Below are 25785 nucleotides of genomic sequence, written 5' to 3'. Positions count from 1 at the left end.
GCCTCCTTCAATTATGTTCCATAAATAGATTGAAAAAAAAGACTACATGACTTGTATATTTTGTAAGCAGTTGCACGATAAATATTTGTTTTGTATAGTATATACCAACCTCGAGAAATTAAGAGATTAATGATCAATATTATGTTAAGTTCATAGCAGTTTGGATACGCCTACAGTTGCAAAAACTTGCAGATATACATGTTCTGTACAAGTTGCAATTTCTTCGTCCTGAAATGCATTATTTAATTGCAACATGATTAATTCTAACTACGAAGCTTACTTTGGTTTTATAATTTCGTTTTGACCTATTAAAACTACATGGTTATGATGTATTTATGATTAATCTAACTCTAGACATTGGAACTTTATAATGTGCCACAGTTTACGAAAATACGAGTAATATTTATATTTTATAGTTCTTAAAATATTATTTTGGAAATAATTATTGAGTTAGCTTCAAATCTGTTTTTCTAATATTACTCGTCCCCTTTCTACTTTGTAGATGTGTCTTCTTGACCCTTAATAAGATCTTTCGGGGACAGTTTTATTGTTTTAGGGCTATTAAGCTTATTTATAAATAAAATATGAGTTTTGATTTTTACTTCTGTATTTTTTATATATTAATTATACTTCAATAATGATTGGATATTTCAACAGAAGGGGCTCATTGGGGCTGCATTCTATGGTAGTTCAGGCAGGTCTTCGGCGAGTGATAGTTTTATTCATTGCCTTTGAAATTGTATTATTTTCTCTGAAGATATTTTCACGGATTTTTACTATTTATGAAATCAAGTAGCAAGATTTGGTTAGTATTTAACATTATTTTCTGTAGTTATATTTATTGGGATAGTTTGAGAGTCACTAGTAAGACTACATCCAGTTTTAGCTATCTTTGATATAAGAGCTCCATTGAGTTTTGCCATACTTCTCCCATTTACAATCATTTTAATAATTATTGTCGCCAATTAGCTTTGGTTTAAGTAGTTAATTTAAATCTAAATCCACTATTTTTCTTTGGTACTAATAGTTGAATTGAATTCTTGAAATAGAAACCCAATTGACTTATGCCCATCTTAACTCAAATCATATAAGTACAATAGGTCAAATAAACTTAAAATAGAACCTTTTACCGCTCTAAACTACTTAATTCAACATCGAGGTCACTAATATACTTTAAATAAGGGCTCTTAAGATATTTTGCGCTGTTTCTATTAACTTTTCTATTGAAATAGTCAAAAACTACATCGATTCATCAATGGAATAATATTCAATTATCACATTATTCTCATCTTAAGTACTATAAATTCTTTATTTAAAATTATTCATCTCATTTTTTGGTTGCAACTTGGTCAATTGTCTTATAAAGTCACAACTTATATATATAATTTTGATGAATACTTCAATAATGGTGAGGAAATGAAAAAAGTTGGTCTATTATAATGGAAATGACGTCTATTCACGGTGATTCCTTGATACTCGACCATGATTATTTTCAAAAATTGTGATAATTATAATCTTATCACATCTACTCTCGTCCTAGACATCTTGACCATTTGAACGTGTTTTATCCCTTTTAAGACTGAATTCGATTTGCCTTGTCCTTTCTATAGAATATATTATATTTTCCTATAGACAAGAGTTCTCCACATTGTAATTTTAAAAATCTGAGACAAGGATACATTGTTGCGACAGATCATACATTAATTGGTAATTATTGTTTAAAAAAACAAAGTTCAATTTGTTTTTTTAGAACAATCATAATTTTTAATGAAGATAGTGCTTACAATTCAAGTATATGAAGGAATCTGCCCAGAGCAGATACTAACAGTCCGAGCAGTTAATGACCTTGTTCTAATAATTTTTTATACATCTTAGCTTTTCAACAGAACATCAGTAATGTTATTAATTGCAGTACTCAAGTTACCTCCTTATTTCGGGAATATATTGCATTTCTAAATTAAGTTAAAAGTCTTGATAACTTTAGTTTCACGTTAGGCAAGAGAGATTTTTAAGACTAGATTCCACTATGCTAAAAATTTACAATTATTTTGTTTCTTTGTGAGATTAAATAATATAAACTATCCATGTAAAAGGATGAAATAGAGATATAATATCCCCTGTGGAAAGTAACGAACGAATAATAAGAGATGTCTTGTCAGGACAAAAAGTCTACCTTATTGTGCTTCATCAAAGATACTTAAATTTGTATATAATAAAGTTACAAATTCAAATGAAGTACTATGGTGAATTAAAACCACAATAAGAAATAGTTTTTTAATTCCCTTATCATAACAAAAATTCCGCCAGAACATATCTGCCTTCTATTTGTAAAATTATTATCCTCATGTTTTTCAGTATTTTTGCCCTTCCTCCACAGAATGTATTCCAGATTTGCTTGCTTCGATAGATTAGTCATGAAGTATATTGTTAAGCAAACAAAGTAACTTGACTTATTTCACACAAATTAGCTACTTAGTTAATCGAAATAGCTTTTACAATCACAAAAAACGGTGGTTGTTCACATGTGGATAATAGGTTTGACAAGCCGAGAGCAGATTTGTATCGTAATATAATAATTTGGTTGGCTCTTTTCCCCCTTTTCTCTAAACTATGAAATGGGATTTTTGGCCCTTGTCTCTTTAATCACATGTTCTTACATGTAATCACGTGTTGACTTTCGACTACTCCTTGTGCAATTTTCAAGTCTTTTAGTTCCCGTTTTAGGAGATAGTGTAATGTGGGCACTTAATCGGTCTGGTCACGGTATATATTTTTTGAAAAGCGGACAAAAGGGTCAATTTAATAATTTAAACACTAATTTCCAACTAAAAACATGTATTTTGCAAAATATCAAAAAAGAAAAAAAATAAGTAGCTAAAAAGCCCCTTTTCAACCTAATTCTGCCGAAAAAGTTAAATAATTTAAACACCCGTGTTTATTCATTAAAAATGAAACCTACAATTTAGAAATAGATAAAAGAAAAAACTTCAATGGACCAATGGAATTCAATTTCATAAATTAATATTTTATATAAAACTTAATTCTTATTTGTAAGACAACGACAAAGTTAATTAGCTTTAGCCTCTATGTCTTATAAAATTGGCTTGAAAAAAAAGAAGAAGACAAATATAATAATAGTCTAATATAATAATTAATTATTCTTTAGCAATCTAAGAAATTTGCAGCCATGAGCAACTCCAAAGCAGTTTCAGGAGCAATGGGAAACTCTGGGATTTCAGTTGATGAGTTTGTATAGCGAACTTTATAAGTAAAGTACATGCAGACTTTATGTAGAACGTGAGATGGGATTTCTCGAAAATTAACTTCATTTGTTTCATTCTCCGAGAACTGGCCGGGTCCAGAAAGCATGGCTTTAATTGTTCCTGAGGTAAGTGCATGCTCCCTCTTCACAATAAACTCGTGTTTGTCAGAGGAAATAAGTTTGACGTACATGGCATCAGGTCCTTCGCAGCCTCCGTAGACCTTCTCACCTCCACTGGTATCCATACATTCGCTGCTTGACATTTTACACCTGGATAATAATAATTAAGAAGTAAGGAAACAGTAACTAAATGACTCTGTAATATAATGGTGGAGAAACACTTACGAGAAAGGATTGAAAAAGAAGGTCCAGGAACTTGAAGGAATAGAATAGCTAGGCTAGAAAGAACCAAAAAGTTGAAAGCCGATATTATAAGAAAGTTAACAACGGCCAAATCAACTGCTCAGAGATTACATGAATGAATATGGCCGGAACAATATCACTTTTGTAGCGTGCGCGTATTTTGACGGAAGTGCAAAATATATTTATCTAATTAATAAAATAAATGCTGTAAATTGAAACTGTGACACGCCAGAACTCCACGGATAATTATTCAACAGAGCTAAAATGGATCATTTTCAGATTTGTTGTTATGTAAAAATTATAAATGGTGCAGTTTTTTTAAACATGGTAATTGGAACTGGATTTATTATGGAATACCAACATTTTTAAGACCTTTAGGAAGTGCCCATGACTAATTATCTAATCGACTAATCATCAACAACTAGTAATAATATATACTACTAATTAAATTCCGTATTATTTGTTCAATATAACTATTCCTCTAAAATCTTTCATGGAATAATTATTTAAAGAGTAACAAAAAAATGAAAAACTCACAGGGTATTAAAATACAGAAGTTTGGTTAAATTTTTCATGAAAAGAAAAGTTTAAAATTCAAATAAATTCTTCTTAATATATAATATATGTATTTCATTATAAAAATTTGGCTAAATTAATAATATATAATAAATATCTACGTCATTGAAATGATAATTGTTCAATCCTTAAACTTTATATTACAAGAAATTAGATTTAGAAATGGGTAGGATATGAGGGTTTAATGTTTCAATATACAGGATTTACTTCTGCACTCCCGTCAAAAACAAAAAAGAAGGGGTTCCTTATTTATTTAAGTGATCTAACCCTAGATAATGTAGCAATCAGGGGTACCATTCGGCCGGATACATAACAGGAGACCATCTCCAAGTAAATATCCACTGCAGCTCCTCCGTAAGATCTATTTATATAAATCATGGAGTTGAGTGGGTGAATATAAATTGAATAGCGGGAGGGGGTGATAAATACGCCTAAAAAATGAGTAATCATTGAATAAATAGGCAGAGAATGGATTAAATTCGCATATTGAGGAATATTTTAAAAACCTATGACGTCATTTTTAAAATAAATAAAGGATGTGAAGTTGTTATTGGTTCCAAGTGGAAAAATAGGGTTGTTATTATTATTGCATGAAGCTGCAGCCGAGAATACAATGCTGTAATTTTACGAGGCGGACTTCTTCCTCTGCAGTGATTTTCCCGATATTTAATTTATTTTTTTCTACGTAATTCTGAGGAAGGGATTCTCCGTGTGCGAATATATAAAAGAAGGGTATGAGAATAGAGTTGATTAAAGATGATTGAGAGTGCCGAAGATTCAGGACAAGAAGCCCGCAAGGTGAATCTATCCGGCAAAACTCCTGTGTCCTTTTTACAAGAGTTGTATGTTCGTAAAGGAATCACTCCAAAGTATGATTTAGTCCAAATTGAAGGAGCGGTTCATGAACCTACTTTTAAGTACCGCGTGGCTGTTGGCGACGTCCTTGCAACAGGGTCCGGGCAGTCCAAGAAGAAAGCCAAACATTCTGCTGCTAAAGCTGTTCTGGACAAACTATGCTCTGCCGGAGAAATTCGTCCGGATATTATCGCATCCCTCCGAACTGGAGAATTTGGTGTGTTACTTTTTATTTTTTAAAGCGAATTTGTATGAGTCCCTCCATGTTTTTTACAGGACAAAATTGCCGAGACTACGGAGACTATGACGATGGAATCCCTGGAAATCCAGTTGGAGAGTTGCAAGAACTCTGCATGAATCGTCGTATGCAGCCACCCACTTATGAAGTGAGCCGAGAAGAGGGACAGCCCCATGAACGGAGTTTTGTTCTTGTTTGTATTGTGGGATCTAAATATCGTGAATCGGGTAATGGGAAATCGAAAAAGTTAGCCAAGAGACAAGCAGCCTACAAAATGCTTACAAAGTTGAAAAAAAATTCCTGCTGAACACGATGATGGAAGTGGGGGCTGTAATCAGGGATTTCACTCCTTGGATGAAGATGAATTGGCTCAAGGGATTGCGCATCGAAACACTACATTGAAGGAAATTTCACGAAATAACTATAAATTCTACAGTCATATTAGACCTATCTTAGGCTCTAAACTATCTATTATACAGTCTGAATGTTTGGAGGAAGACTACTACTCCTTCGCAATAAAAAATCTAGAACAAATATCGAAAGAGCAAGATTTTAGTGTTACCTATGTAGATATAGAGGAGCGAGCCCTTAATGGAGAATATCATTGCCTTGTACAACTCTCTACAAACCCTGTGGCAGTCTGCTATGGAATAGGAATATCTGACAAAGACGCAAAGTTGAACGCTGCCTTTCATGCTTGTGAATATTTAAGAATTCTCACCAAATAAAAGGACACAATATATACCCGTATATGTTATATCAATGTACAGTGATCATATTTCATCATGAATACTAACTATTTAAATTATGCTCATAATTAATTATATCAAAAATACAACTAAATCTATTTTCAATCAAAGTAGTATTAATATGTGTTAACTTTTTTTTTTCTATAGAAATATATTTTCTTTGTAAATTTCAGATGGGGATTCACAACGAGTGTCTTTTAGGAGTAAATGATTTCAATCTAGATGAAGAAGAAATTTGGATGGTCAACGCGCCCTCCGAAGTATTTATTATATTTTATTAATTATCTGTACATTTAATTATAATTTACTTACAATAGATGCCGGTATCTGAGCTTGAAGGACAGGTTTTATCCTTCTCTGGTTCGGGAACGGTATCTGCAAATGACACCGTATATGAAACAAATGCATCTAGAGAGAAGTCATCTACATTAGTCGTTATGAGGGATGAGGAAGGAGATAATGTCGCGATCTCATTGCGTAGTCGTGGTATATTGAATATATTTCAATCAGTAGATGTGCCTGAACTTGACTCTATGGAAATTACTCCGCCTGCTTTCGTTGCTCAACCTAAAAACATGGAGCGGAGGCATCCTCTCTTTGGAATAGGTAATTATATATACTATTTGTTACATACTCCATTATAGTAGTGAGACAATTAATCGGAATCCGGTGTTTTTTCTGGAATCGACATCGGGAAAAAAAAAAATCCAATTCCGGTTCTTATTTATTACTTTTCTTAGTTATTAAAAATAAATAGCTCCCAAAGAAAATTAAGTAATTTTTGTTATATAATAGAAAATTTAATATAATTTAATTTTCTGTGAATAATTATATATTTTTCTCACTAGGAGCAAGGGGAGGTGGAGTAATTAGTTTTGCTTGAATATTTGTGTCCGGAATTTTTATGATAACTATTTTTAAATAAACATTTCTTAATGACCTATACTTCATAGCCTCAGTTAGGAATCACTGGTCTAATCAAATAATTTTAGCTTTGCAATATATTTCATTACGGCTGTAAGCAATTAGTAATAAATGCCTAAAAAAGGTTACTAAATTAAGCTATTATCTAAAATATTCATACGGATTTTTACAAATCACATAGTTTTTGAACTTTTCCGTCCAAGTTGAAACAGAAGAAATGACTAAAAATAGTGTTGGATACGAGTCATATTTTCCAAAAAAATTAATTTTTTTACTAGTTAAGTTCGTTTAAGAACCCATTTTGAGTGCGGTTGATTTCGAGTTTTTGATCATTTCAACATACTATTTTCTCCTTTTCAATACATGATCAATTCAATAATAATCTTCATTCAATCATTTTACTAGAAATTGAATCGAGTTTGTATAGTTTTCAGAGGATTATCGAGTTTTTTTCAGTTCGAGTAATACTCAAACCTAACACTTTTTACCCCTAGGTATATGCAAAGTACGTTCGCATGTTCAACGTTTTTGATGAATTATCCGAAAATCCCTTCTTAGATATTTATTATAACATCATGTGCATACTCCTTCAAAAATTTATCCCAAAATTAATTGTGTGAAATAATATACTAAAACTTATTGTTTAGCCAGTTTAAATGTCATGGAATTATGTAAAAATATTTATTAAAGAGTATATGTAAGATATAGGTTGAAATTATCAGTCTAATTATCTATTTTAATTGAAAAATGTTCTTATTTTAGTATTAAAATCTTGAGGATTTGGTGGAGATACACGTTATGTCACGTGACTTATAAATAAAGAAGGGAGATCGAATCATGTTTTGAAGAAGAACATAAGTTGTACCTATTGACCTTCTCTCTGATATTTACTAAGAACCTGCCACTTTATTTTTCCCCTTAAAATGTTAATAAACTCCCTGGTAAGGTTGTGCAATACATAGGGTGCCACTTAAGATATCTATAGAACTCATTGAATTTACATTTGCTTTGAGATTCTAAAATTTTGGTTTTTAATTTTATATAAAATGAGTAAATTTAAAAAAATCATAGATGCTAAACAATACATAGTGTTGCTTATTGTGTTAGATCGGTCCTAGAACTAATCAGTCTTTTTTTCTTCACGTTTCAGTCTTTTTCACTATTGATCATTGCTAAGGACCGATTAGTTTGTCCTACTGCCCTAGCTATATTTTTATTTTCTTCACTCCTAGCTAAGCCAGGATAATTAATTTCGTCTCTATAAATAGATTAAGAATATAACTTTGACAGCTGAAATGACGTAATTAGTTTCCACGTCCTTTCATCTGTTGTAGTACCATACAAGATCAATAACCAGTGATGAAAATCTGGTGTATTTTGTAGGTGGCCAGTTTTTTTTTTTGGTTTTTTTTTTTCAATAGGTAGTCAGTAGAATGAATTTTCTTTTCTTTTGGTAGTTGCCATTATTATTTAATTCCGGAGTAGTGAAATTTATTTCCGAAATGGATTCTATTATATTCATAACCTGACTGAATATTTGTATGTACTCATAAAAGACGGAGCGTAACCCTGAGGATTTGTTGCGGAGTTAAAATTGTATGTACTTTTTGGATTCAAAGTAGAATTGGGGATCAACATCGGAGTAACTCTAGCAAATGTCCTTGTTTATATCCTTTTCTCCTTCCTCCCTTGTCACCTTTATTAGTGAAACTTATTAGTGAAAAAAACTTGCCCTCCAGAGCCCATGAATCTGGTGAAATCAACAACTGACAATAAATTTTTTTGCAAGTTCAGCTGTTGTAGTTCTACAGAAGACAGAATATAAGGGCCGGTCCTAGGATTGACAAATTTTATTAGGACCGGATTGATAGGACTGCAATTTTTTTAGACCTATCTGCGGATAATATGTATATTGCTAATGCATACTGATAAGTTTAGCTTCTTTTTTTTTTTTACTTTTTAGCCTATTTTTTAAACAAACTCGAATATTTGCATGTGTTTGCCTTACTTAAAATATCAAAATGATTTTTTTAACAAATGTAAAAACTAATAATGTATTTTTCTATTTATAGAACAACCTCCATCCTTTGGATCCCATTTGTCAAGTGCAATTAAAAGAAAGTCCTTGGCTGAAAACGGTTCCAATGATACATACTCCAAAAAGAAGAAAAAAAACTGTTGATTTGGACTTGTATATTTTTTAAATTTTGTTATTAATGGATATAATACATTTTTTTACAAATTTTTTCATTTTCTTCCTTTAATTATTTTGATTGATTAATATTATATTAAAATAAAAATGTATTTCACTGCAGCTTAATCATTTAAGTCATTTGCAAATGTAGTTTTTACTGTAATCATGGCCGTAATATTGTATTCTGTAAGGAACTGGATCTTGGATTCAATAGTGCGAGTGTATTCGTTGAGAATACTAAATATTTGCAGCAAATATAATATATAGAGTTGTATAGAAGATAATCTTGTACTACGTAAAAATAAAAAAATTGCGTGGTAATCCTGACCATTGGATTTTTTTTTTTTTTTTTTGAGGGGGGATAAGAGTAGCTCAGCTGTCATGACATTTTATTAGATTAACTCAAGGTTAATAGAAATACGATGGTAGACCAGGGATAAACTGTAGTATATGGATTTTGTTGACTTTTTAGCGCGCTCGCATTTTCTGCATAACTAATACATGTAAATCCGCTGTTTTTTAGCTGGCCCGTTAATTTGTAATTGGTAATATAAAGAACGAATTTTATTTTCCTGAGGAGTTGACATTATTATATAATTCCTGAGTAGGAACATCCTTTCCTAAATAGATTCAATTATATTCAAAACACGTTCGTGTGTGCTCATAAAAGACGTAGCAGAACTCTGAGGATTTGTTGCGGAGATATAATTGTTGGACTCAGAGTAGAATTGGGGATGGACATCGTAGTAAAACTAGCAAATGTCATTTTTTATATACTTTTTCCCTTCCTCTCTTGTTACAGCTGATTATAGCTGATCTAATGAAACGTCATGAGTCATGACTCATGAGCATTATTCTTTCTGTCTCGCAAAACCTTCTTCGAATTGTTAGGGTTACCATTTTGATATTCGGTTTCTTTTCTTTTTTTTACATGCCCATCCACACTGGATTTTCACCTTTAGCTATGTATTTAATTATACCACTGAAAGTTTAGGGTCTTCCCTATATGAGATGAAATAAATAATTATTGTGGAATATTTAAATAAATATATTTATAATTAGTTAACCTTATAAATACTAATCAATACACAAAGTAATTATAAGAACTATCAATAATACAAATAGACTTTGATACAATTACATATATACATATAAAAAAATTTTACATTGAGAAAAAAAAATGAAAATATCAAGACTGAGTTTATAGGGATATGATACGGATTGAGATTTCCTTTTTCTGTCTTCGTTGATTTTATTATTACACTCAGCAACAAAGTTTTTAGCAAAAAGATTGAAGAAAATGGAGCATGTTCTAATAAAAAAAGTTCCCATAGAATGGTTATGAAGAAAGCATACTTTACTTAGCTAAGCCATAAGGACGAAAAAAATCTACCAATGACATTCCCAGGAATTACTCGGATGACGATCATCAATTATACTCTGAGTCCAAAAATGACTTGCATTTTATTACTCCTAGTATTGTGTCGGTGCTTATTTATTCAGTAGAGTCTTAGTCCTTGAAATTTTTCCAAAACTGTCGATTGTTTATTAAGCCAAATGAGATATATCAGATATGTAATATATTAAGAACATTGCACAGATCTTGCAAAAAATATTCATATAATACAATATAAATTACGAATATACTATATTTTTACTTAGTAATATAATTTATTCGTGCCTGTATTATGTATTTTATTTCGAATTATTTTATTAATGCTTTAAATATCTCCAGAATTTCATAAAACCGATCTTGTATTATGAAAAAAGTTTAATTTATTAGTGAAAAAACAAACTTGCCCTCCAGAACCCATGAATCTGGTGAAATCAACAGCTGACAATAAAATGTCGTATCCAGTTTTCTGTTAGTGACGCAAAATGGGAAACCGACAAATCCCCCCCCCACCCGTCCTTCCCTTCTACTGCCTAGCCTTCCACTCCCCGAGCCATCTACCCCTGAAACCTTTATATTAACCAAGGTTAATAGGAATATATTCTATCAACCTTGGATCTAACTAGCAAAGGGTTATCCGGCATTGCTCAGGCCAAGGTGGGAGCGGGAAATCACATTGACAATGGTTAATGTTACATATTTCTTCTTAATGTTTAGAACCCTTCGGTGCGGGAGAGTATTATAATAATTTTACTATGAGTAGTTAAAACCATTTATTTGCATTATAAATAAGAACACAAAAACCTACCAAATATTATGGAGAATTATGTGGTTGAAAAAACATACCTTCTATAATAAGTGGTTCATTTTTGCGAATGATGATGTAATAAAATGTTCCGGAAATTGAAAATACCATCAATTTGTTTTGCTATGGTTTTTATTTGTTATCCCTAAAATTAATCATTTTCTGGGATTTCTTCTTAAAAATAGAAAATTGACGTGTCATAAAAAAAGAGGAAAAAAGAAAAATTATTCAGAAAACGTTAGATATTTCAGTTAATCATCAATTTATATGTATACTAATTTACAGACAAATTTCTACAAACTTTATTATATCTACAAATCCGATATTCCATCATCTTTTTGTATTTTCTTTTTTTGCACCTGAAACAAAAAAAAAGTCATTGCAATTTTCACAGATTTCTTATTTTGACCATAACTTTTTTGATTATGAATTAATTTAGAAAACGTAAAGATTCATATATTTGGGGTCTGAGACGCCAGTCACTTTTTAATTTATAACTCAAACCACTATCTAGTCTCCTTGAGCTCCAAAAAAACATTTTTTGTGTTTTGGGTATAGAATGAGCCCAAAATATATGACCCCCCCCCCAAATCGGCATCTGCGTCTTAGCCTCACCAGGTTCAAAAGAGGACCCATCCAAACTTTCAGCGTCTTAGTTCCAACGGTTTGGGTACCCAAAAAGACACACACACATGTATGGTTGCTATTTATTGTAATAGAAAAATGCTAAAGGGGTTAAATTACGAGGGGGAGTGGGGTACTCGATCGGGGGTAAAAAGACGGAGGAACCTGTCCAAGGGTTAGGAGCCCTAAAACCAAATGAATGTTATGGTTGTTTGGAACGGTTGTTGGGTTCGAACTTCATAGAATCGGAAACTAATTATGAGTTCCATAAATCATCCAAATTTTATTACTAAAATAAAAACATTTTTCAATTGAAATTGATACTTAGCCTGATTGTTTCGCCTTAAGCATGATATTTATAAGCTTCAATAAATATTTCTACTTAACCCCATTACAAAAAATTTGTAAAACATTGAGTTTTACCAATTTTATACGATGAATCTAAGGATCGATTTTTGAAGGAGTATGTAATGAAGATGATGCTATAATAAATGTCTAAGAGATTTTCGGATAAATCCTTAAATACGGGAAAATAGTCATAAATATCAAAAATAAATATTTAAATAGGTTAATTATATCTAATTATTAATGAATGACGTATTAGTTCAACAAATCAAAAGTTAAAAAGAGACATCCTAAATCTTGTGAATTAATATCAACGGCATATTCGTAATTGAATATTTCAAAATAATGACTTATTAGCATATAATTTAGATCTCATATTGGATGAGATATATAAAAAACTTCAAATTACGAGTATTAGAAGAGACGGATAACGTAGAAAATCTACCTCATTAAGTTAAATTAGTTATTACGTTTGTATGGTTTTTGAAAGATTGAATGTTTGGTCGTATGGTTGTTATTTATTGTAATAGTTTGTAAAATGCTGAGGGGTTGATTATAGATGGCTCGAGGAGTATATTACTAGTGCGTAAAAATTGGTCGTATTCTTCTAAGGATAGAAGCAATAGAGAAAGAAGCCTTTGAACCCAAGAAAATATATTTTTTATTTTGGTAACACTAGTTAGCTAATTATAAAGCTAACTAGCTTTTAGGCTATATAACTAGGTGTTATACACAGCTGAAGTAGAAGCGGCGCGAAATTCAAAATAATAATTTGAACATAAGTGATAGGAAAATAATTTTACACTAAAAATGATGGATTAGGAGGAAATAAGTCGACCAATGCTACAGCGTTACTAGCAATGCAGTTTTGGTAACTAATTCAAAATGATATATTTTTAGAGTGCTCAGAATTTTCCTTTGCATCCAAAAGTTAGGGCTAAAATTAGAGCTGGATCGGTCTAAAAAGGCTACAGTCTTATTTGTTCGGTCCTGATTAATTTTTTTAGTACTAGGATAGGTCCTCATCGGTATTTTATGGTAAATACGTTATTTGAAATGACGTATATACTAACAACGTTATTTCAGCTGGTGAAGTTTTATCATAATCTCCTTCAATAAAAAGACGAGATATTTGAAGTTTAAAGTAGGAGTGGTGTCGCTAGAACGTTTAATTACTCGATCGATTATTGTACGTTCTAGCTATCATTCATTCTTTTTTATTTTCTTCAATTGTAGCTAGGAGTGAAGAAATTTAAAAGATAGCTAGGACTGAAGGACCGACTAATGAATCGTGAGTAAGATCGGACTGATTAGAAAAAAAACTGTAATGGCGGGAAGAAAAAAAAAAGAATACTGATTAGGAATGCAGTGCTAGGACCGATTCAACACTAGCTAAAATTGAATTGGATTTTTGTTTATGTTCAATTATTTTATGATGACAATTAATAAAACCATATGACTAAAATCATTAATTCACATGGTTCATATTTCATATATTCATACTTTTACGGAAATATTTCATATTTAATGATTTTATAACCTAGAAAACTAATAAATATTTAAATACCAGTCGCATATAATGAGTGATATTACATAAAAGTCGGAAACGGAGAATCGTTAATTACAGTTTATTTTCCCGCTTCCGATTGGCATGAATCGAGCCATCACTATTTTCTAGTGATTATGAAGGAATGGATACCTATTGATTCTCTCAACTCGTTTTCTATGACAAAATAGAATTTCTATTAAATAAAAAACTGGAAAAGTCCAAGACTGTGAATTAAATCAAGTCTGCTAGGAGTAAGAGTTAGACTTGCTGGACTTCTTTGAGTGTAGTCACTACAAGAAGAGGAGAAGAGGATCCGATTGGCAATTGGCAATTCCCAGCTTGCAATAGAGCCGATCCGGATCGTAAGAAGAGGAGGAATCAGGTTCCTGGTTTTGGAGCGTTGTTTGTAGTTGGGGTTTGGAAGTGGATGAAATCATCATCAGCGTCGTTTTGTGCCATTTCACCCCTCTAACATAGGCGCCCAACCACTCCATCCTTTTGAATGGCGGTAGAATGAGAACGCTTCGATCCTCAATGCATCAAGGATCCAGTGAAGCCGTGGATTCTGCAATTAAGGAAGGCTCAATGGAGGATTTTCTTCGTCAAAATGGATGTTTCGAGACGAAAATGGGTCTCGATCATCGGAGAGAGGTTCTTCACAGTCTGGGTCTTCTCGTACGACAATGGATTCAAAGCCAAACCCTTGAACAAGGATATCATTGGCAATATGCTAATCGCGTTGGGGGCAAAATTGTGACCTATGGCTCATACATGTTGGGAATCTCTCACCAAGGGGCGGATATTGATGCTCTCTTCATTGCACCTACTCATATTACCAGGTTACAACTAACAACCTAGAATTACCTCATTCCGCATGCTTGACGCTTATTACTTTCTCTTTTCTATCTCCCCATTGGAGACGGCGCCAAAGCGGGAACTTGAAATTTCATCCTTGCAACCTTTTTCTATTAACTAAGAAAAACCAATTATATATCGAGGATTGAGGTACAAATTGTCGTAGCACAAAAATGTTGGTGTTAGTGTCTATATCATCCTAAAAGTCTAATATTTCAAAACAGAGAAATTCAGACTTGAAATTATTCTCAGATCCATTTTATTATAAAAATTGGAAAACATAATTATTTATAATGAATTAATGGAGTTTCCATGCTTAATTCTGTAAAGTAAATATCTGAGCTACGACAATTTTTCTCTCATCCTACAATATTATTACTGTAGGAGGAGGGGTATCTGAAGTCTTCAGAGTTATTCAGAGCACTTTGATGGATCTTCAAAAATAGATAAAAGGTCTCATTATGTAAATGAAGTTGTGAGTTCGTCTCTTATGAAGGAGTCCATCTGAGGGATGGCCCCTGTAGGTAGAATATATCTCGATTCTCATTACCTTGTACTCATCCTGTAATGCACGGCTCTTTCTTAGAATATATTATGAGACATGACAATATAATTACATTCAAAAATATATTGTACGGAGTCGATGTGTACAAATTTGTCTATTTCACATTCTCCAATATTAGTATATAATTCGCTCAGTGACGTTCTTACCTTATTATAATGATGAATTTCGTAATTTTACCATTTCGTTATCATGCAATGACAAGTTGTTTAAATAATTTTGTTGTTATAAAAGAACAAGCTAATTAAAATCTATTAAAAGGCTGCAATAATTCCTCTTACGCTTTCTCTAACTTCGAGATGGAAAGAGAAAATATGATGCTCTTGCACAATTGTAAACCATAACCCCTCTTTTAATAACAAAAACAACCCGAATGCCCTCTAATGCCCTTACTTTTTCATTATACAGGGAAAACTACTTCCATTCATTGTACGAACTATTTGGTCGTCAAAGGGAAGTAACGGAACTTCGGGCCATTGAGGAAGCATATGTTCCCGTCATCAAAATGAAATATGATGGCATTGAAATCGATATGACCTTTGCCAAGCTGAACTTACCTGAAATACCACACGATTTAGAATCCTTTGATAATTGTATGTTAAAAGCTCTGGATCAAAAATGTGTTCGGAGTCTGAATGGGTATCGAAGTACGAAGGAAATCTTAAATCTGGTGCCCAATGTAGATATTTTTAGATTAGCTCTCAGGTAAAGTTATATAAAATAAGTTTAAAATTGTAAATCACGAAAGCCTACAATTGTTAACTAGTCATTCAAGTATAGATTGTCTGTTCATTCCGGATAAAGCTACAAGATCTTTTCCTTAACTCGAGTTTATCCAGAAACACGATATTTTTCTATAAAAAAATTTCTAGATACACGTTTCTGTTTATTTTGTGCATAATTGAATTTAAGGAATTTTTCTCTTGTTTTTGCTTACATAATGCTAATATTTGTCTTCTTTTCTCGCCAAATGCTGAAATTTGTTAATATTATGGAAAAAAACAAAGCAGATAAATTTATGATTAGAACATAATCTAAATTTTTTGATTGAAAGCATTTGTGAATTACGCAATTTCAAAACATTTCCTACCTGTACACGTACTTTTTACAATGCCACTTATATATACATAGTTTCAAAACAAGCAAAAAATATAATTATAAGTATGAGTTCATTCTTAATTTGTTTTGATTTCCTTATTTTTTAATTTGAGGGATTTTTGCTTTAAATTATGAGACTATAAACTTATGAATTTCTTAATTTATATTTACTGGGATATTACTGGGTATCAGATACCTATTTCCCCCATTCCATCAAAAACTTCATCAGGATCCAGCCAGAAAACTGTATCTTTAAGAGTGAAATGGTTTATTTCAAATACATATGAAGTTTGTAGGCTGTAATTTAGAACTGGTTATGAAATCAAACTTTTCCCACACTACATTAACAGAGACCCTCAAGGCGCTAATGAAAATGGTGACCACATAGACTTGTCTCATAAGGATATGAATTTGTCAAAGTAGTGCTTGTTCACGTTTTTAGTATAATAAAGGGATATCATCTTACTCCAGGGCAAGATTAGAATCAGAGAGGTTGTGCACAGTCTTTCTGTATAGATCCACCTCTTTAGTGATTTCGGTTAGAGTACCTGCAATAAGGAGTTCTGTGATTTTTATGCTGTTGTCCCTCTCCATTTTCTCCGTGATTGTATTGTATCAAAATTGTATTTGAGTATATCACTTTTTGTCTTCTTTTCAGTCGTAAAGGAATGGTTAAAAATTAAAATTGACATCTTTAGTTTTAAGCATTTTAGTAATTGGGAAATATGTATCTGACACCCAGTAAATGTTATGATCAATAACTCTAAATGATTGGAGCTCAAAATATATAAGAGTAAGGGGATTTTAAGAAAGATTTTTCCATTCTCCAAAATCCCTACCTGCGTACGAACTTTGTTCATAGTTCCTATGTAAATATTTTGGGAGTTTTTGTAATGGTTAAAATTATAAAGTAGTTTATTGAGTACATAATTATTTTCTGTAAAAAAAGTTAATATTAGAATCTGACTTAAATGGAAATATGGGATTAGGAAGGGATTATTGGCTTTATATGATAATTCAATTTTAAATCAGTTTTCATATTACAATCTTTTTAAATATTACTTTCAGGGCTGTTAAGTTGTGGGCCAAGAGTCAGGGAATTTATAGTAATATTATGGGTTATCTTGGTGGTTTTTCATGGGCTGTTCTTGTCGCAAAAACATGTATTATGCATCCTGAGATACAAGAGACTGAGCAAATGGTTTATAAATTTTTCCAAGTATTTTCAAGATGGAATTGGCCTGAACCTGTCATGCTTCGACCTTTAGAAGACGAATTCGAAAATCCTTCAGAGTACAGTATGCAATCTTGGAATCCTAAGAAAAATCCTGCTGAGCGGTTTCATGTATTATTTTCAAAGTGACATGATTTGATCTTTTAATCATAATGTGTTTTTTTTTCATTTATATAAGGTTATGCCCGTCATTACTCCTACGTATCCACACCTCAACTCCACATTCAATGTTACACAATCTACTCTTAAATTAATTCAAGATAAAATGCATTTAGCTGTGAGAACATGTTCTCAAATTTTAGAAGAAAAGGAATCCTGGGATACTCTATTTAAGGTATTTTTAATATTAACATCCTTAAATCATGAGTATGAATTGATAATTATTTATTGTTTTGCATTTAGACTCGTCATATTTTTCACGAGTTTGAACATTTTTTATTTGTCATCGCATCTGCTTATAAACCATTGCTATGGTTCGGATTAATTGAATCGAAGATACGGCATTTTGTAATTAATATAGAAAGGGAGTGTCCTAATTTGTCTGGGGCTCGTATCTGGCCCAAACCTTATACTCAAGTAAGTGACGGCAAAACAATTCAGCTTTGGTTTGTTGGACTTCATTTTCAAAATGGTGCAACTTTAGATTTAGCAAGGTAAATTGAGAGAGTAGTTATAATGATTGTGTCCTTCATTTTTATGGTTTATTGTTATAGACCTTTACAAACGTTCCGCGACCATCTTTCTCGTCGAGCCCAACCGTTTTACACGAGTGACATGTGTATTTACGCAGAGTTGCTTCACCGCGCCAAAGTATCAGCGGCATTATCCGAAGCAGATATTCATGAAATCATAAACTCGTCTCAACATCGGAATCAGTATACTCCACAACAGCAGCAACAAATAGCCGTTCAGCGGCAGCAATTGCAACAATTGAACAGTAAACCTGTGGCAACACCAGCGCCGCCTACTCTAAGTAATGTTCGTGAAGGAAATAAAGAAAGTAGTTCTTATGCTGCTGCTGTGTCTAAAACTCAGCACCATCAGTTAAGACATTACCCTCAACAATCCAATGTTCCCCATCATTATAAAATGCAGAGTTACCCACAAACTCAGCGAACATTTAATACTCCTCCACCTATCAACAACAATCAATCTAATGGGATGATGACGTCAGTTCCTTCTACGATTAGACAACCACACGTGAATCAAGTCATGAATCCCTACATTAATGATGTGTCACCTCCTATTTTTGAAAGGTAAACTCTCTTAGTTGAATTACGCTAATCAACAAAATTTCCAACTTCTTTTGCCCTTGAATTGAGAAAAAACAGAAAAACTGTATATTTTTTCGAATCGTATAAAATGTTTTGTTAGTACGAAAATAATACCGAGGAAAAATGAACTCTTTCTTTGGAAGTCTAATAAATTCATGATTCTTTTTACCTCGATAAATATCAAAATAACCTTAATAATCCGAATGGAACAACGCACTAGGGGGAAATTATTCTCTATAAGTAAATGTGCGTAGGTTTGCGTCTCGGTCCAAGACTTCCAAGATCATTCCTAGGTCAGATGGGGTTATTGTAATATTATAATGTTTACTTATACTTATCAGAGCAAAACTCCATCTGACTAATTGAAGGAACATAAGAAATAACGTTTTTTTAAATTAACACTTTTGTGGCCTACATAAGTATTTTTCAAAAAATACTTATTTACAGCATTTGCATGATTTTGAGATATTTTTCACCTTAAATTTTCTTAATATAAGAAAGAGTATAATTTGTAAATACACTTTTCAAGATTCAAAAAATATATCAATTATTTCTATATCTTTTTCTGAATCATCTGTTCTTTATACTAAAAAAAAATGGACAATTTATTTGAAAGTTTTGGAAATGGAAGACATAAAACTTCCTAATATTAAGAAGAAAAAAACACTCCTTCAAAAAATAAATATATTAAAATATTTAAGATTTGTTGCTTGATTAAATATTTTTGTATATTTATTAAGATATCATGGTTAATTTATAGTCAATGAAAGCGACAAAAATATATTTTTTGGGTTGTCAGGGGCGTCCGAAGGGGTGGGTTAGAGGGATTGTAGCCCCTCCCAAATTAAGAAATTTTTGCTTTTTACTAGAAAATTTAATAAATTTTTTTTTCCAAAAAAAATCATATTCGAAATTTTATTTTGAAATTTTTTACGAACAGCTGTGTATGTTTGAAATTTTTTGAGAATAGCTATGAATTTTTGATATATTTTTGGGAAAAATTTTATTTTGTCAATTTTTTCTAAAAAATTCCCCCCCCTTTTATTTCCATGTTTATTGAGGTAAAAACAAATAGTAACACACATCATCTCAATTCAAGTACAAAAATTTGCTGACTAGTGTTACTTATTAGTTTAGATTTGTTGTAACAAGTTAGTTTTATACAGGTCTTGGGCGTCTAACAAGGTCATTCCAAACTTACCTTCGCATCATGTGGTTGATGTTCCTTCCCCTCCAATGACTCCAGTCAGTACCTTATGTGGGAGTAGTGTAACTCTAACTCAAGTGCCTTCAAAAACGTTTGTGTCTTCATCTTCAGCAACTACAACTGTTGTTTCTGTTGCGGCCGCTGTTAACTCTCGTCAATGTTCTGAATCAGAAACGCCAGTATTTTTAAATAATAATAACAACAATAGTGGGGCTGAGATGTCTGACACGTCATATTCGAGCTCAATTGATGATACGGAGTCCTGTCCAAGAGGCTCGGTGTCATTGAGTTCGGATAAATTTCCTCCTACTGGGCTCATTCAAGCTCGTTTACATCATACAGATACAATACCTTTCTCTCCGGGATTTGCTTCATCGCCATTATGGCCCATATCTCCTTCATCCTCGTCTCCGAGTAATTCAGTCTTGAATAATTGTGTTTCTGGGAAACCAATTTTTCCTTCGACGTCAAGGGCAAATGGAAATTCGGGTACACCTAGGTGAGTTACAAGGGATTTTTACCTTAAAATTTAACACACCTCGTCTCTCTGTGTACATAATTTGAGCAAATAATAATATTATCTTTTAGGCATAGTAATTTTACTTTGAGACAAATCCGTTTTATATCAGCTTTTTTCTTCTTAATTTTATTTGTCGGTAACACTAAATCTGTTAGTAGAAAGAAAGGTAATTTTGAATATCCTATCATAGTACTATTTCTTTATTTTTCATATGATATGTAGAGAAACTAACTAGTAATGACTGTATCTGAGGAACAAACAAACGAAATTATTATGAACGAAAACGAGAAAAATTGATTTTATATTTACGTAGTCTTTTTTTATAAGAGGCCATGTACTAAGTACGCACAAGTTTTTGACTTTTTTTGCACCCCTCCTCTCTAGGGCTGTACATTAATTTTTGACGTATCCTGTCCTACAGTTTTAAAAATTGGATGTTAATAGTGCTTCAGAAGGAATTATAATCCAAATTGTTTTTATCAATGTGTAATAAACTGATTTTATTATTAGTTGAATTATAATGTTGCTTTCTAGGCAGGAAATAATGGATGTCGATGTAAATTTGTTGAAATAAAGCAGAAACCAATGGTTATACGATAATACAACAGTGTCACATGTCAAAACGAACTTATTTTACATGAATTGGGACCATTTGTCCGTTCGGATAGGATATATACTGTATTAATCTGTCCCATAGAACAATTTGCATGTCTCGGACAGTCTGACAAGTGTTAATGTAAAGTCTTGCTCCCTCCTATTAGTACTTGGGGACACATGACGTGCGTACTTTTTTACAGCTTGTATTTGCAATTTAAAAAAAAAACCTCTTACTTGTGAACATACTTTTTACATAGCCCCTTTGATATATGTAGATTCAAAGCATGTAAAAAAACATAGTGGTCCATAAAAGTGTATTCTTAATTTATTTTGATTATCCTTATTTTTTAATTTGAGGGATTTTTACTTTAAATTATGAGACTATAAATTTATGAATTTCTATTTACTGGGATATTATTGGGTGTCAGATAACTATTTTCCCCATCAAAAAATTGCTCATCAGGATCCAGCCAGAAAATAGGATCTTCAAATGTCAAATGGTTTATTTCAAATACCTATGAAAGTTTGTTGGCTGTAATTTAGAATTGGTTCTGAAAATAATGCGGACTCTCCTGATAATGGCGTGGTTAATCTTTTCCCACACTGCATTGACGGAGACACTCATGGCAATAGTATTGGACTTGGTCTCAACATGCGCTTACAAATATTAGTTCCATGGGCTGGTATATAGTGAAAATGGTGGACACATATTGATTGTGAAAGAAGTGATGGGTCACATTTTCAGTGTTAACAGGGACATCTTCTTGCTCCAGGACAAGATTTGAATTGGGGAGGTTGTGCAAAGTCTTTCTGGCCATACCAACCTCTTTAGGAATTTCGGTTAGATAGTGTCTGTGAGGAGGATTTCGGCGACTTTTATGTTGTTGTCCTTCTCCAAGTTCTTCGTGAGCGTATTTGATCAAAATTGTATTAGAGTAAAGCGGGTTTTGTCTTCTTTTCAATCGCAAAGGAATGGTTAAAAATTAAAATTGACTTTAATCCCATCTTTATTTATAAGCATTTTAATAATGGGAAAATAGACATCTGACACCGAGTATATGTACTGATCAATAACTCTAAATCATCGGAGCTCCGAATATTATTATCACACATTTGTTTTTAATAAGTTTATTTTTATACCTTTGTGTCTCTAATAAGCGCTAATACATTCTTTGAATTTTCCTCTTTTAGGCTATCCTCCAGTGAAATACGTGATGTGGCTTCTCCGCTTCCCGTTCATACTGTAACGCATCATCCTATTAGATTCAATTTTACTTCTAGTACTCTTTCTTCCTCAGTTGCAGGAGTTGCATCTGGAGCTGTTACCCGTGTAACGTCGGCTGTTTCCGCTCCTAATTCCGTTGCTTCATCTAAAGAAGCTGTTTTTCACTAAAGATTATAATTTGATGCTTGTGTATTTAAGTTGTTACTTAGTGTAATGATGATGATGCCACCCACCTCCCCGAGACCCTCCCTCACCCCCTTATTTATTATAACTCCACCCACCCTAGCCCACCCCTACATATAATAATGACTGCATTATATTCATTCAGGTATTTAATATAATTATATATATTTAAACGAAAAAAAATTACAAAACCTTAAAAATATTGGGAAATATGCAAATTCCATGAATTCTTCTTTTCTCAATAATAAAAAAAAGTACAAAATAGTTTTTACAAAAAAAAATTAGAGTCTGTCGTTTTTCTACATGTACAACCCATGTAGTTTTATGGCAGACTTTTACCCAAAAAAAATATTTTTGACCATAGTTTCAAGAATTATTTTTTTATTATAGAAACACGTTTTTTAAGTTTCTTAATTATTATTACTACTAATATTATTACTATTATTAATTTTTGTCTGTCTCGTTCCTTCATCCTCCATCCATTATTCCCCACATATTATTAAAAACTACTACTACTACTTACTAACTATAGATGCAGCAGAGGACATGATTGATATCGTCTGTATGTTGTCAAGTCTACTATTGAACAAGCCGATTGCACGAAGTTTATTTAACTCTTGAATCAATAGAAGACACCTACTCTATTCATCACATTGTGCATCACAAGAGTGCTTCTTCTCCTCCCTGGCACTCGGAGCCTCAAAACAACACACAATCTAGTTAATTACTTACTCTATAATTATTCATTGTTTCTCGGGTATTTGTTATCTTATTGTCAATTAATTAAATTATAACCTCTCATACTTGAAGGCTTACATGTAGACTCTATAATAGACTTTTTGTGTTTGAATACAACTTCATATCCTTATATATATATATAAAAGTATTCCCATAATAGTCCCCCATATGCTCCTGCAATATTGTAGTCCACATTCATTACCTTTATATCTTTAATAATACCCTTGCACTATTGATCATTTGGTGGTTCTGTTCTGTTGTATTTTGATTCCTCAGTTTGTGATTGATTTTTATTTAATCAGGAGGACACCAAGATAACACACACACGCTCTACTTCTTCTTATTGTATGATGTATTATTAGTATGTTTAAGATTATTTATACCTAGAGAATTTAAAAGATTAATGCTAATAAAATGAATAAAAAATAGTTATTGCTCTAGTTTTTTTTTACTATTTGTAGGTAGTGTTGACTTTACTCTTATTTCGTACTGAAGCCTGCTATCCCGTTCAGTTCAGTCCTGCACAATTGTCATCAAATTTTGTTACCTTTATTGCATCACGCAACCTTTCCGCAAACAAACAGAAAAAGGCCCGAAATCGTCTGGTAGTTAGCCAAATAAATTGATCACACCAACTGCAATTTATTTCTTAATTACTCTCCGACTATCGTTTTTCTTATTATTCTCCACTATTTTTAAAATTAATTAAATTTATAAATTTCATAATATTCAAATCTTAAAGTACTTTATTCGATACTGTATTAGGTATAATATTGTTTTTTAATATAGCTATACTGCGTGGCTGTTTGGGCAATTTCTCACGGTATTCCAAGAGAAACCTTAGATCATAATTCCAAAAACTATATTCTTTCAGTAAGATCATTCATATTTAGAGCAACAAGTTCTGCTCGAGCAGACCTCAACATGTCTTAAAGCTTACATTTCTCACGGAGAGCTTTTGGCATTAGTGAGATTTTTGAGTGAAAAGTTGACTCAACTTTTGCCTTCCTCTGTTTCCACAACGAGGAAGGCAGCGACACCCATTCTTACTTTGTAGGCATCTCCGAATACTGCAAGAACCTTGATGCTTCCCCCGTTATAACGTGGGAAATGGAGATCTTTCATAAAAGAGATCTGTTCTTGATAATGAAGCACAGTCAGGACTGAATCTATCAAATTTGTATGCAAGATCAAACATAAATTCCTCTGTACATGTGTACAACTTTAAATAAAGATAGGATTTCTCCTTCTTGGAAGGGCCATTCTTTCTTGTTCAAACTGAGAAATAATTTCTGGATGGTAAGATGCGATCTTATGACCGTTAATCCTCTACTTACCAGAATTTTCGGTATTTCTGAAGTTGTTTTGAAGGCTTCTTCCGGGATATCCTGGGTGATATGAATATCGTCCATATAAGTCATTTTATCCATAACCTCAGAAGCTACTGGATAATTTTTAAATATTTGTTTGGCCGTTTCTTTCAGACACCACATAGAAATATAGAATTATATGTTGCTGAGACCAATCCAAAAACAATGACTTTGAATCTCATCTCAACAAGAGGGGGGTTCTCCAGGTCATCCCTAGACACAACAAAACATCTACTTATCTAGATTCTAGGGAGTCGGCAAGATTTATTGATAAGAACATCTTTTTAATGTCTACAGCCACAAAATAATTCCTGCATTTTACCTTTAGAATAAGTTCCATTAATTGTGGAAGCATATTCTTACCTCACTTTAGTAGCTTATTAAAAGATATAGTTTTATCTTTGACATCAGGTAAGGATACAATTACCACGATCCTAAATTTTGTAAAGTCCATATCAAAACGAAAGATTATGTAAGGACATAGCTAGGATGTTCCGTAATTCTTTCATTAGAAGGAACTTCCTCAGCATAGCCAAGATCAGGAAATTTTTGATAAGATTTTTTAATCAAAGCTCAATTTTTCAGCCTTTATCTTTAACTAATCACATGTCAGCATCGGTAGATGTGATAGAATAAAAGATCATTACAGGAAGAGAATTTCCTAAATAAGGAAGCTCTCTATCCAACTTTCATGCTAAGAGTCAGTCTCTATATCTCATCATCATGGTTGTAAAGACTTTTGATTTCTAAATGAGAAACCAATCAAACATACTACAGAAATGATCCTGTGAAGTATGATCTTAATTGGATAACTGCACCCTGAAGTAACTTTATCCTCTTTTTCCGCTCTATTCACCTTTGAATATTTGAGAAATCTCAAGAAAACTTATGCTAACTCCATCTGTCGTCAAAGAGGTCAAGAGTCTGATAAACATTTTATTTATTTAAAGAAACTAAATATGTACAAGGTTGTAGCTTGTAGCCAGGAAGCGGTTCTGAAGATCAAAACATTTAGACGAAACTAACAACTACAGACAGCCATTTT

General features: G+C 32.3%; 4 protein-coding genes and 1 non-coding gene across 5 annotated transcripts; 3 read left to right on the top strand and 2 right to left on the bottom strand.

The window, feature by feature from the left end:
* Positions 1 to 2920: 2920 nt before the first annotated feature.
* On the bottom strand, positions 2921 to 3744 carry EloC (elongin C). Its single transcript, XM_040717451.2, has 2 exons — positions 3608 to 3744; positions 2921 to 3532 (listed from the first exon to the last, which is right to left on the bottom strand). The coding sequence occupies exon 2, from the start codon at positions 3523 to 3525 to the stop codon at positions 3163 to 3165; it is 363 nt and encodes a 120-aa protein (XP_040573385.1). The 5' UTR covers positions 3526 to 3532; positions 3608 to 3744; the 3' UTR covers positions 2921 to 3162.
* Positions 3745 to 4504: 760 nt separating this feature from the next.
* Positions 4505 to 6217, top strand: LOC139904675 (protein Loquacious-like). The gene is given in 3 exon segments (XM_040717450.2): positions 4505 to 5273; positions 5333 to 5583; positions 5585 to 6217. Coding segments are annotated over 3 exon segments (1005 nt in total). The 5' UTR covers positions 4505 to 4957; the 3' UTR covers positions 6023 to 6217.
* LOC121122460 (uncharacterized) lies at positions 6103 to 9287 on the top strand. Its single transcript, XM_071890279.1, has 3 exons — positions 6103 to 6303; positions 6361 to 6649; positions 9040 to 9287. The coding sequence occupies exons 1-3, from the start codon at positions 6217 to 6219 to the stop codon at positions 9147 to 9149; spliced, it is 486 nt and encodes a 161-aa protein (XP_071746380.1). The 5' UTR covers positions 6103 to 6216; the 3' UTR covers positions 9150 to 9287.
* Positions 9288 to 14032: 4745 nt separating this feature from the next.
* On the top strand, positions 14033 to 23798 carry LOC121122774 (poly(A) polymerase beta). The gene is made up of 8 exons (XM_040717815.2): positions 14033 to 14716; positions 15703 to 15999; positions 17461 to 17737; positions 17805 to 17960; positions 18029 to 18279; positions 18340 to 18882; positions 20067 to 20606; positions 22416 to 23798. The coding sequence occupies exons 1-8, from the start codon at positions 14391 to 14393 to the stop codon at positions 22615 to 22617; spliced, it is 2592 nt and encodes an 863-aa protein (XP_040573749.1). The 5' UTR covers positions 14033 to 14390; the 3' UTR covers positions 22618 to 23798.
* Positions 23799 to 25337: 1539 nt separating this feature from the next.
* Positions 25338 to 25542, bottom strand: LOC121123812 (small nucleolar RNA U3). Its single transcript, XR_011781645.1, has one exon. It is a non-coding gene; the product is annotated as a small nucleolar RNA U3 (small nucleolar RNA).
* Between the last annotated feature and the right edge of the window lie 243 nt (positions 25543 to 25785).

Source organism: Lepeophtheirus salmonis, chromosome 8, assembly GCF_016086655.4.
Source record: "Lepeophtheirus salmonis chromosome 8, UVic_Lsal_1.4, whole genome shotgun sequence".
In the NCBI taxonomy this organism is placed as follows: domain Eukaryota; kingdom Metazoa; phylum Arthropoda; class Copepoda; order Siphonostomatoida; family Caligidae; genus Lepeophtheirus; species Lepeophtheirus salmonis.
The sequence above is the reverse complement of the archived record's forward strand: the minus strand, read 5'-3'. Positions and strand labels throughout refer to the sequence as shown.

Bases quoted from the DNA above. Each gene is read 5' to 3' on its own strand.
- LOC121122774 (XM_040717815.2), top strand. From the start codon at position 14,391: ATGAGAACGCTTCGATCCTCAATGCATCAAGGATCCAGTGAAGCCGTG. The intron at 14,717-15,702 runs GTTACAACTAAC...TTCATTATACAG, and splicing joins GCACCTACTCATATTACCAG to GGAAAACTACTTCCATTCAT. The intron at 20,607-22,415 runs GTGAGTTACAAG...TTCCTCTTTTAG, and splicing joins GGAAATTCGGGTACACCTAG to GCTATCCTCCAGTGAAATAC.
- EloC (XM_040717451.2), bottom strand. From the start codon at position 3,525: ATGTCAAGCAGCGAATGTATGGATACCAGTGGAGGTGAGAAGGTCTAC.
- LOC121122460 (XM_071890279.1), top strand. From the start codon at position 6,217: ATGGGGATTCACAACGAGTGTCTTTTAGGAGTAAATGATTTCAATCTA. The intron at 6,304-6,360 runs GTATTTATTATA...TACTTACAATAG, and splicing joins TGGTCAACGCGCCCTCCGAA to ATGCCGGTATCTGAGCTTGA. The intron at 6,650-9,039 runs GTAATTATATAT...TTCTATTTATAG, and splicing joins GCATCCTCTCTTTGGAATAG to AACAACCTCCATCCTTTGGA.